The sequence below is a fragment of the Oncorhynchus keta genome, chromosome 27 (genome assembly GCF_023373465.1).
Source record: "Oncorhynchus keta strain PuntledgeMale-10-30-2019 chromosome 27, Oket_V2, whole genome shotgun sequence".
Lineage (NCBI taxonomy): Eukaryota > Metazoa > Chordata > Actinopteri > Salmoniformes > Salmonidae > Oncorhynchus > Oncorhynchus keta.
Window position 1 is genome coordinate 23,797,325 of NC_068447.1, and position 13,183 is coordinate 23,810,507.

General features: G+C 42.3%; 1 protein-coding gene across 4 annotated transcripts in view; it reads left to right on the forward strand.

Annotated features, from left to right (window-relative positions):
• LOC118359624 (IQ motif and SEC7 domain-containing protein 1-like) overlaps nt 1–13,183 on the forward strand; it is a 246,958-nt gene that overhangs the window by 133,726 nt on the left and 100,049 nt on the right. Inside the window, exon 1 of one of the 4 annotated variants that reach the window (XM_035738180.2) lies at nt 12,133–13,042. The exons of the other annotated variants lie outside the window; for them this stretch is intronic. Coding sequence (XP_035594073.1) covers nt 12,966–13,042 — 77 coding nt within the window. The 5' untranslated portion in view covers nt 12,133–12,965. Of the gene's footprint in view, nt 1–12,132; nt 13,043–13,183 lie in introns of those variants that run through there. 4 annotated transcript variants of the gene reach the window in all.

Consider the following 13,183-nt stretch of genomic DNA (forward strand, 5'->3'; position numbering starts at 1 on the left):
TCATGTAGTAACCAAAAAAGTGTTAAACAAATCAAAATACATTTTATATTTGAGATTCTTCAAATAGCCACCCTTTGACTTGATGACAGCTTTGCACACGCTTGGCATTCTCTAAATCAGCTTCACCTGGAATTCTTTTCCAACAGTCTTGAAGGAGTTCCCACATATGCTGAGCACTTGGCTGCTTTTCCTTTGCTCTGCGGTCCGACTCATCCAAAACCATCTCAATTTGTTTGGGGTCGGGGGATTGTGGAGGCCAGGTCATGTTGTCAGCCTGGATGTTGTCAGTTACACAGCCTGTGAGGTGTGTTGGGTCATTGTCCTGTTGAAAAACAAATGATAGTCCCACTAAGCCCAAACCAGATGGGATGGCATATCGCTGCAGAATGCTGTTGCAGCCATGCTGGTTAAGTGTGCCTTGAATTCTAAATTAATCACAGACAGTTTCAACAGCAAAGCTCCATCACACTATCACACCTCCTCCATGCTTTTACGATAGGAACCACACATGCGGAGATGATCTGTTCACCCACACCGCGTCTCACAAAGACACCGCGGTCGGAACCAAAAATCTCAAATTTGGACTCATCAGACCTAAGGACAGATTTCCACCGTTCTAATGTCCATTAGTGTTTCTTGGCCCAAGTAAGTCTCTTCTTCTTATTGGTGTCCTTCAGTAGTGGTTTCTTTGCAGAAATTCGACCATGAAGGCCTGATTCACAGTCTCCTCTGAACAGTGGATGTTGAGATGTGTCTGTTACTTGAACTCTGAAGCATTGATTTGGGCTGCAATTTCTGAGGCTGGTAACTCTAATGAACTTATCCTCTGCAGCAGAGGTAACTCTGGGTCTTCCATTCCTGTGGTGGTCCTCATGAGAGCCAGTTTCATCATAGCGCTTGATGGTTTTTGCGACTGCACTTGAAGAAACTTTCAAAGTTCTTCAAATATTCCTTATTGACTGACTTTTGTGTCTTACACCATGCCCAAACTACGTCATCATCGTCATCATGCGCAAATCGATTTTGTCCCCCCACACAAAATGCAATCAATGACACGCAGGTTGAAATATCAAAACAAACTCTGAACCAATTATATTAATTTGGGGACAGGTCGAAAAGTATTACATTTGTGTGTATTTATATTTATTTTTGCAACAATACACATTTACAATAGGCCTATATCTAAAGATATAGTACATACGCTACCAGTCAGAAATTTTAGAACAAGGGATTTTCTTGATTTTGACTATTTTCTACATTGTAGAATAATAGTGAAGTCATCAAAACTATGAAATAACATATATGGAATCATGTGGTAACCGAAAAAGTTTTAAACAAATCAAAATATATTAGAGATTTTTCAAATAGCCCTTTGCCTTTTACATTTTTACTTGAATTGAACCTTTATTTAACTAGGCAAGTCAGTTAAGAACATATTCTTTACAATGACGGCCTACTCCGGCCAAACCCGGACAATGCTGGGCCAATTGTGCGCCAACCTATGGGACTCCCAGTCACGGCCGGATGTGATTCAGCCTGGATTCGGACCAGGGATATAGTGACGCCTCTTGCACTGAGATGCAGTGCCTTAGACCACTGTGCCACTCGGGAGCCTTGACATTCTCTCTACCAGTTTCATGTTGTAGTCACCTGGAATGCATTTCAATTTGCAGGTGTGCCTTGTTAAAAGTTCACTTGTGGAATTTCTTTCCTTCTCAATGCTTTTGAGACAATTAGTTGTCTTGTGACAAGGTAGGGGGGTATACAGAAGATAGCCCTATTTGGTAAAAGACCAAGTCCATACTATGGCAAGAGCAGCTCAAATAAGCAAAGAGAAACTAGAGTCCATCATTACTTGAGCACGCTGCCCAAACCGTGCACGAGCGTTGCAAAATAAATGTATACATACATGTTATTCAATCATTGCATTGACAGGCGCTAAAATAGAAGTTGCTTCTATTTGTGATGCAGAATGCGACGCAAGTCCTACCTCTCCCATCTCCTCATAGGCTTTTAGAAGTATATACCCACATGCCATCTCCTCATTGGTTATACCCACGTGGGTGATTGAAAGATGAAATGAGGTCTGTTGTGGTAATTCACCTTATTATGAACGTTATTTGCCAATCGCCATATAAAATCCAAAGAAGAAAAAGCCTGGAATGAGGAGAGATGACTAGAAACGATTCGGTTGACCGTTTTACGTGTGGATTAATTGTCTGAGTAGAGGACCTCACTCAATTAAGCCTGATGGTGTTGTCAGTATAAAAGCAAAGCTTGTTTTCAAATGATAAAAAAAGCTTGAAAAGGTCATGGAATGGGGTAATGTCTTCGTGTGGGGTGGGAAGAACACAATACATAACATTATACATTATACCTTGTATGCAGTACAAATCCCATTATTGTGGGAGCACCTCTAAGAATATGTATTAGGCTGTTTGAGAAGGTTTGAATCCTAAGCAACCTGCCTACACATTGTTGGAAGTACAATAGACCAACATAGATACATAGTAAGTCAAAGCTGTGTGCTGGAAATCCTTGGTAGAGCATGGGTGAAGTATGCATTGTGATGCTCATGTGAATATCCTTTTTTTCGGCTTCAGATCAATGCCTACTTATCACTTAAAATGTATTTTTTTGTTTTGAAGAATCTATATGGATCTCCTCACTGCTCTTTTACTTTGCTCACCTGTCCTTCTATACTGTAATGTAGCTAAAATTAATTTAAGACAATCCTCTATACTAGATTTCCCTTTCCCTATTGGGGTCTTGCATACACATCTATTTCTTCTGATTTAGAAATACAACTGAGTACATGATTGCCTTTTCTGATGCATCAGTGGCTCATATTTGCAAACTGCTTGGGATTATCATAAAGAATTACCTTCAAGTGTTCCTGAAGAAACAGCTTTATGAATTCAGCAATGCTGTATATAAATCAGAGAGAATCGTTTTCACCCTCATAGGTCAAGGTTCAATTGCAGGGCATCCTTGTATTGAAATGAGATATGAATAAATATTGTTTTCTAGTATATGTTGTGTATGTGATTATGTTTCTGAATTGAATAAAATTGGGGAGGAAATGTTGTGTACTGCCGTACGCATTTGACAGAAGACTACAGCTCGCTAGCTGCCACTAGGGGGAGTGCAGTTCTAAGGCATGACCATTCAAATTGTCTTTCACTGTTCAGGGACACACTGTTATTTCACCTTGTTCTTTAGTTTCGCAATGATCAGGCTGATGAAAACACCATCATTATATGATTAATATGAGAGTCTGCTCACAGGTAGCCATCGTAAACCTGTAGCAGCCATCCATAATCACATCCCCTCGTTCCTTCCTCTAACTGCATCCTTCTATCCCTCCTTAACCCACCATCCTGCCCTTTCTTTCTCCCTGCTTTATTCTTACACATTCTCTCCACACTTTATTCCACCATGTTGCATTTCAACTTCTATAGATTGACCACTGCATCTCATCTCTCATCTCCCCCTCCACCCCTGAAGCCAGACCCCTCTCCTGGGTCACCCTACCCCATGTTGTAGTGCTGACATGTAGGCTGCCTCTCGACGGGGGCCATTTCTCTTTATTTGTTTGACTTCACATTCAAGTCTCTCTCTTGAATAACTGGATGCCATGATGAGATTGACCTGGTTGGGTATCAGTGATTGACTAGGAATGTTTAGAGTGAGGGTCATACTACGATAATGCTCCATGTCAGTCTGTAGTAGCAGACCGCAGTCGGTGCTGGAGCATGTCAAGCAGCTCTCTGTATAAGCACATTTATTCTGATTGATGGCTCAACTGATACCACTGTATGCCCTTTACCGACTTTCATTTTGCTGGACCAGCAGATTCATATTGATACAGCACAATGATGATATAGACATAAAGAGGCAGTATTTGTCTGACGCTGATAAATGCTTTCAGCTGTGATTCCACATTTGCTCTTAGAATATGTTGGTGTCTTTGGCTGGTCTCCAGAATACACAGCACTGTTAATGTAACACCATGCCATCCATTGGAAATTTGACCTTGACTTTAAACTTGGTGGTTATGCAGTGAGAGCTGTTCTCTTACTGGGATAATGTAATGTGTTTGTCATAAAGGTTATGCCTCATAAAGAATGATGGTCAGAGGTGTGAGTGATGTCATTCAACCACCAAAGAGTTCTGACTTTCTATGTTCTATGTTAATCTCCTTTCTATGTTCTATGTTAATCTCCTTTCTATGTTCTATGTTAATCTCCTTTCTATGTTCTATGTTAATCTCCTTTCTATGTTCTATGTTAATCTCCTTTCTATGTTCTATGTTAATCTCTTTTCTATGTTCTATGTTAATCTCCTTTCTATGTTCTATGTTAATCTCCTTTCTATGTTCTATGTTAATCTCCTTTCTATGTTCTATGTTAATCTCCTTTCTATGTTCTATGTTAATCTCCTTTCTATGTTCTATGTTAATCTCCTTTTTATGTTCCGTCAGTCTGGAGTAGTTTGAGATGTGCCGTATCTAAAAATGAGTTAATATTGGTTTTCATTCAGTTAAATGTAATGGAAAATGTAGTCTACGTAATCGCCAAAAGTTATTATTTACACGAGGTTGGACACAAGCTCAAGTACACAGTACAAATATGATAAAAATGAAGTATTTAATGATGTATTTCCTATTCAACAAAACTGAATGAGTAAGGGTTTAATTTACTTATATTATTTCTAAATATAGTATAATCACATTATAAAACGACTAACTATAAGATTTCACCTTCCTTATAACTGTAAAATATATATATTTGTATGTTTAGTATTAGAGAAAATGTGAATATTTTCTAAAGGTCTTTCTTGGTCAAAACATCTTCCTCCATCCCTGTGAACATCTCAGAGAGCATGGCTTCCTGAACTTGTTAGGAACTCGCCTTTCATCTCACATTCATCTTGTCTGTCTATGACAAACAGAAAGTGTTTGTTTAAAATCGATTAATTATTTTAGATAAATCGATCTCTGAATGTGCTGAATGTACCGTGATGAAACCACTCTCCTGCTGCGCTACAATGAAACGATTGCAGCCATGTTCTTTGTCAGTGGCTTTCAGCCAGGAGTTGATGGACAGTCAGAAGAGTGAATGAAATGGTAGGAGGGACATCCCAGCTTTAAGTGGTTTCAGATTTCACATCTATGTCACACGGGCTCAGAAAATATACTCTGTGTCCAAGGGAACCAGGACTAAATGTGTGTCGGACGCTGGACCAGAAACACACATGTTCCCTCTTATACCTCTCAAGTGTTGCTTTAGCAGTATGCTTAGGGTCATTGTCCTGCTGGAAGGTGAACCTCCGTCCCAGTCTCAAATCTCTGGAAGACGGAAACAGGTTTCCCTCAAGAATTTCCCTGTATTTAGCGCCATCCATCATTCCTTCAATTCTGACCAGTTTCCCAGTACCTGAAAAACATCCCCACAGCATAATGCTGCCACGCCATGCTTCACGGTGGGGATGGTGTTCTCGAGGTGATAAGAGGTGTTGGGTTTGTGCCAGACATAGTGTTTTCCTTGATGGCCAAAAAGCTTAATTTTAGTCTCATCTGACCAGAGTACCTTCTTCCATATATTTGGGGAGTCTCCCACATGCCTTTTGGCAAACACCAAACGTGTTTGCTTATTTTTTTCTTTAAGCAATGCTTTTTTTCTGGCCACTCTTCTGTACAGCTCAGCTCTGTGGGGTGTACGGCTTAAAGTGGTCCTATGGATAGATACTCCAATCGCCGCTGTGGAGCTTTGTAGCTCCTTCAGGGTTATCATTGGGCCTGACCGCTTCGTTTGCCCCTTTTACGGCGGCGTTGTTTAGGTTCTCCGGCTGGGATCCGATCCATTGTTCTGGGTGGAAGGCAAAACACAGGATCCGCTCCGGGAAAGTCATATTCCTGGTCGTAATGATGGTGAGTAGACATTGCTCTTATATTCAGTAGTTCCTCCCGACTGTATGTAATGAAACCTAAGATTACCTGGGGTACCAATGTAAGAAATAACACATAAAAAAAAAAGAAAATACTGCATCGTTTCCTAGGAACGCGAAGCGAGGCGGTCATCTCTGTCGGCGCCGGACGTATGTAGACTACTGTGCTTGTCTGATGCTTTAAGCCTGGTCCTCCATCTGCTGCTGGTCTTCGCAGATTCTGCCATTACGCTCCTGAAGTTGCTGGTAATGGGCTGCACCAGGGGTCGGCAACTTTTTCCATTTGAAGTGCCAATTTATCTTACAATTTCTACCGATCTGAGTGCCAGTTATGATTTTCATATGCACATTTTCATGTAACAGTTTCATTTAATTTATAATAGTATTCGTATCTCAATCATTATAATGTGGTTCTATTGCCTTTGCCAACTTCTATTGTCATTGCCAACTATATAAAAATAGCCTACATAAAGCCAACTAATAAAAAAACATTGCAGCCTGCAGGTAGAAAATATCCTGATAAAATAAATCACATTGGCTACACATGGCCTGTCTGCAATGAACTTGAAACATTGTATCAACTATTAATTGGTCCGGCCTCAAGCTCTGCTAGCAAATTTACAACATTGTATCAAATATTCTGGGCCCTCAGAGTTTTCCACTCTAGTGAGCTCCAGACAGACACAGCTGTAGGCTATTTGCACAAAGGATAAGAAGTAATCAGGTAGGCCTATTTTATGACGTTTCCCCCAGATCAGAGCATTACATTTTCCCCCCTTTCACCCCAAGTGATTATCAAAATAGTTTTCAAATAGGCTACTTTGAGGAACTATTGTCATTCTCAATGGATATAAAAACAGACTTTGTTTACTTGCTGTTTTAGGTGAAGAAAACATTTTGTTTGAGAAGCGCCACAGTGGTGGTGAGTTAAGACAATCATAAATCATATCAGATCCCCATATTTATAGGTCTACATTTGCAAGTAGGCCAGGTAGCCTAGGTCTACTTCTATGTATAATCAGGTGCGTGACCTTACTCAAGATTGACAGGAGCGCTACAAATAAAATACAATGAATAAATTGACAACTGTCTTAAATGGAATGAAATGAACCTAAACTTGTTCCTCACAAGTGTAGCCTAGGTTGTGTGGTCTGCAAACAGTGTTCACCTCGACAATGAGAACAGTAAAAGACTAATGATAATATATTGAATACATTAACAGAAATTACCATAACCAATTAAGGGCAAATGTACTACTAGTGATACTGGTGTGCTATCCCGTGACCTCTGTAATGGATTAGTTCACTGAGACATGCATGAATCAGACAAGTGTCTCGTGTGCCATTTAAAAATATATATTTACACTACAAAAGTATGTGGATGCCTGCTTGTCGAACATCTCATTACAAAGTCATGGGCATTAACATGGTGTTGGTCCCCTCTTTACGGCTATAACAGCCTTCACTCTTCTGGGAAGGCTTTCCACTAGATGTTGGAACATTGCTGCAGGCACTTGCTTCCATTCAGCCACAAGAGCATTAGTGAGGTTGGGCACTGATGTTGCGTGATTAGGCCTGGCTCGCAGTTGGCGTTCCAATTCATCCCAAAGGTGTTCGATGGGATTTAGGTCTGTGCAGGCCAGTCAAGTTCTTACAAACCAATTTCGACAAACCATTTCTGTATGAACTTCGCTTTGTGCACTGGGGCATTGTCATGCTGAAACAGGAAAGAGCCTTACCCAAACTGTTGCCCAAAAGTTGGAAGCACACAATTGTCTAGAATGTCATTGTATGCTGTAGTGTTAAGATTTCCCTTCGCCTCATCGCAGTGCTAGCCGTGCCACTAGAGATCCTGGTTCAACTCCAGGCTGTTGCAGCCGGTCGCGACCGGGAGACCTAATGGGCGTCGCACAATTAGCCCAGCGTCGTCCAGGTTAGGGGAGGGTTTGGCCGGTAGGGATGTTCTTGTCCCATTGCGCTCTAGTGACTCCTGTGGCGGACCAGGCGCAATGCACTCTGACACGGTTGCCAGGTGTACGGTATTTCCTCCAACACATTGGTGGGACTGGCTTCTGTGTTAAGCGGGCATTGTGTCAAGAAGCAGTGTGGCTTGGCTGGGTTGTGTTTCGGAGGACGCACAGCTCTCGACCTTCGCCTCTCCCGAGGCCATACGGGAGTTGCAGTGATGAGACAAGATTGTAACTACCAATTGGATACCACGAAATTGGGGAGAAAAAGGTATATATAAAAAAAAAAAAGATTTCCCTTCGCTGGAAGTAAGGAGCCTGAACCATGAAAAACAACCCCAGGCCATTATTTCTCCTCCACCAAACTTTATAGTTGGCACAATGCATTCGGCCAGGTTATGTCTGTCGGACTGCCAGATGGTGACGCGTGATTCATCACTCCAAAGAATGCGTTTACACAGCTCCAGTGTCCAATGGCGGCGAGCTTTACACCACTCATAGACTTGTGTGTGGCTGCTCGGCAGTGGAAACCTATTTCATGTAGCTCCTGACAAACAGTTTTGTGCTGACGTTGCTTCCAGAGGCAGTTTGGAACTCGGTAGTGAGAGTTGCAACCGAGGACACGCTTCAGCACTCGGCGGTCAAATCAAATTTATTTATATAGCCCTTCGTACATCAGCTGATATCTCAAAGTGCTGTACAGAAACCCAGCCTAAAACCCCAAACAGCAAACAATGCAGGTGTAAAAGCACGGTGGCTAGGAAAAACTCCCTAGAAAGGCCAAAACCTAGGAAGAAACCTAGAGAGGAACCGGGCTATGTGGGGTGGCCAGTCCTCTTCTGGCTGTGCCGGGTAGAGATCATAACAGAACATGACCAAGATGTTCAACTGTTCATAAATGACCAGCATGGTCGAATAATAATAAGGCAGAACAGTTGAAACTGGAGCAGCAGCACAGTCAGGTGGACTGGGGACAGCAAGGAGCCATCATGTCAGGTAGTCCTGGGGCACGGTCCTAGGGCTCAGGTCCTCAGAGAGAGAGAAAGAAAGAGAGAATTAGAGAGAGCATATGTGGGGTGGCCAGTCCTCTTCTGGCTGTGCCGGGTGGAGATTATAACAGAACGTGGCCAAGATGTTCAAATGTTCATAAATGACCAGCATGGTTGAATAATAGTGGTCCTTCTGTAGCTCAGTTGGTAGAGCATGGCGCTTGTAACGCCAGGGTAGTGGGTTCGATCCCCGGGACCACCCATACGTAGAATGTATGCACACATGACTGTAAGTCGCTTTGGATAAAAGCGTCTGCTAAATGGCATATATTATGGTTGAATAATAGTAAGGCAGAACAGTTGAAACTGGAGCAGCAGCATTCTGTGAGCTTGTGTGGCCTACCACTTTGCGGCTGAGCCTTGTTGCTCCTAGACATTTCCACTTACAGTTGACAGGGGCAGCTCGAGCAGGGCAGAAATTTGATGAACTGACTTGTTGGAAAGGAAGCATCCTATGGCGGTGCCACGTTGAAAGTCACTGAGCTATTCAGTAAGGCCATTTTACTGCAAATGATCGTCTATGGAGATTGCATGGCTGTGTGCTCAATTTTATACACCTGTCAACAACGGGTGTGGCTGAAATAACCAAATCCACTAATTTGATGGGGTGTCCACATGCTTTTGTATATATAGTGTATTTGCTACTCCTCGACCCAAAATAATTCAGCCGATTAAATGGAGTCAGCTGTAGAAATATCTAATTTACATAAATATTCACAACCCTTTGATATGACAATCCAAACTGAGCTCAGGGGCTATAATTTCCTTTGATCCTCCTTGATTTATCATAACGATTTGATTGGAGTCCACCTGTGGCCAATTCACTTGTTTGGACATGATTTAGAAAGGAACACACCTGTCTATATAAGGTCCCACAGTTTACAGTGCATGTCAGAGCAGAAACTATACCATGAAGTCCAAGGATCTGTATGTAGATCTCCAAGACAGAATTGTGATGAGGTATATATCTGGGGAAGGGTATAAAACTATTTCTACAGTGTTTAAAGTTTCCAAGAGCACAGTGGTCTCCATCATTGGGAAATTGAAAAAATATGTAAATACCCATACTCATACAGACCAAGAAGGAAATAAATTCCACAAATTAACTTTTAACAAGGCACACCTGTTAATTGAAATGCATTCCAGGTGACTACCTCATGAAGCTGGTTGAGAGAATTCCAAGAGTGTGCAAAGCTGTCATCAAGGCAAAGGGTGGCTACTTTGAAGAATCTCAAATATAAAATATATTTGAATTTGTTTAACCCTTTTTTGGTTACTACATGATTTCATATGTGTTATTTAGGCTGTAACACAACAAAATGTGTAATAAGTCAAGGGGTATGAATACGTTCTGAAGGCACTGTATGTCTCTTGCTATCTGATTCTGTCTGTTATCCATCTGAATAACATATCACCAGAGGTGTGTGTGTGTGTGTGTGTGTGTGTGTGTGTGTGTGTGTGTGTGTGTGTGTGTGTGTGTGTGTGTGTGTGTGTGTGTGTGTGTGTGTGTGTGTGTGTGTGTGTGTGAATCAGACCAATGTTTTGACCAGTGGATGCTCCCATCTCTCTACCCCCTCAGACACGCTCTACAGTTTTGTGATCACAGAGACAGAAGAACTACCACCCACACAAACTAACGCCTGTAGCTAGTGCTCTTCACTTCAATTAGAGAGAAGATCTAATGGATATGTCTGTGTGAATCAACAAACATTAATGAATTGAGATGGATAAATAGAAAACAAACATGGCTATCGCTATCAGTTAACATTGTGGATTTGTGTTCATAAAACCAACGTTGATGTCCATTCATTTTATCCAGACCTTAGTGCATTTGTGGTGTCTCTAATTCAGTATGTTGCTTTCACAATTGTTTAGTAAATTCATATTAAATAAAACATTCCATAATTTAACAGTAAAGCAATAGCCCACTTGTTTACAGTCCACTGTGTTAGTTCAGTAGAATATACAGTATTATGCATTCAAGGAACAAATCATGATTAAGAAGAGAGACAATTGAACTGTCTGTGTTGGTTTTGGTTAATTTTGTCAGATGTTTGTAAATGGGGCACCCAGGCCTTTGAGACAGACTACTGATTGATTGCAGATGAATTAATTCCTCACTCTGTTCACAATAGGTGTTCAGTGTTGCTGCCTGTCTCTTTGTGTTGTGTTTTCTGGGTGCCATTGGCTGGTTCTTTCTGTAACAGAGGAAGCTCATATTGTGCTTGGAAGTGTGTGAAAGGGGGCATGCCATGACTGCCAGTCAGGGGGAGAAGGAGCTAAATGCCCAGATCAACAGGGCACTTTAGTGTGTGTGTGTGTGTGTGTGTGTGTGTGTGTGTGTGTGTGTGTGTGTGTGTGTGTGTGTGTGTGTGTGTGTGTGTGTGTGTGTGTGTGTGTGTGTGTGTGTGTGTGTGTGTGTGTGTGTGTGTGTGGTGGTGGTATGGGGGATGGTTATGGATGGGGGTTGAATAATGATGAGATGATGATAGGCCCGGGTCTCATCCGTACCCCTGTTTCCCATGGCCCCTGGGACGGGGTGGTACAACAGTCTGGCACGGCCTCTCAGAGAACAGACCTGCGCTTGTCTAGGGGAGCCATGTTTGTAAAATCTCAGTTGATGCTCAGCTGATGATAAGGATGATATGGCACTGTTTGATCCAGGGCATTGCTCTGTCACCTCCAACCACTCCGTGAATACAAATTCAATTGACATCCTGTTTTAATTTTCCTGCCGATACCCTTCACACCACCTGTTCACACGTAACCATTCACACCTTAGATATTCAATGACTTCATGAATAGCTTCATTTAGAGACCAGGTATTTTCATTCTCTCATACAATTCAGGGGCCATTGTGTTCACTGCAATACCTCCTTGACCTTGACGGTTTAAAGCTCAAATATGCAACATTGAGGATTTTATTCCCTGAACAACTCAGCACTTGTAGCCTCTGCCTATTCTGTTTACAGCATGGGTGTACACTCGTGCAGTTGTGGATAATATTGTGGCCACTCCCCATCGACAGTCTGTCCAATGAGGGTCCTTGCTGCAGGCTTCCATTTGCAGTTTCAATAGTACCATAGTGTTGCCTGGCAACCAGAATTGGCACATTTCGGGGAGGAACTATGTAGATTGCAGCAGCTGTAATTCACTTCAGCAGAGAGTGAGTGAGAGAGAGAGAACGTGGAGGTACAGATATTGAGGGAGAAGAGAGTAAAGTCAGAGAGGAGGAAAAGGGGGAGAGGAACGGGGTCAGAGACGCAGGGAGGGAGTGATAGAGGTAGAGGAGTCACCATCTCTTGCCTTCATCGAGAAAGTTTGCTTCTGCGGCCAAGGAGGAGGAGGAAGAAGAGGCCCATTGCTAAGCCTGTTTGAGACTGTGTCTATCAAAGAAGAGAGGCATGTGTGGTGTATGAAGGATTATTCCTCAGTGCTTCTGTACTCCCACAGACTCCAGTATCTTCTGGAGCGGTGGATCTATAGCCATGCCTCCCCACAGACTACCAGCCTGACACACGCTCTGGAGGGACGGCAACAGAGGACAGCCTGAGTGACTTGGATACGAGCTGTTGCAGTCTACGGTGTAGAAGTTATTTTAAGCAGATCCTGACTTCAATTTGATCTGAGTTGATCCAAACAGATCCAAATAGATTTTGGTCTGGATCCTGATCTAAGACTGCTTTAGATGGACCTGGTTCTCATCTGGGTTGGTGTTTGTTGAGACACACGTCCAGAACGGTTTTAACCTGGGGAGTTCCATAGAAGCACTGTAGTGCTCCAGAGAAGTTTACCCACTCAGGACCAAGACAGTGTGCCAGAAGAGGAGGATCTATGTCTGGATTCACACATTGAACACCTGGGCAATGTTCAATACCTGTGGTGCCATGATGTTTACTGGATCTGCTAACATACAACACCTGGCACCATGGGCTAACCAGCGCTGTCTCCTTATCTTGGCCCCCTGTTGATCTTCTGCAGGAGAACTTAGGAGCAGAAAAATGTGGAAATTTAAGACCGTCTGTATGGATTATTGGCATGTGTTGTGTCTACATCCTCACAATACTTTTCATAAGAGGTAAGTTGATTTTACACTAGATATTTAGCGATTTGTTCTGCAGGATGAAACACTTTAATTTGTGCCTGCGGCTCATGGATCTTTCTTCCTGCTCACATTTGAACACTCCAAATTGGAATTAAAAAAACCTCTGTGGAATTA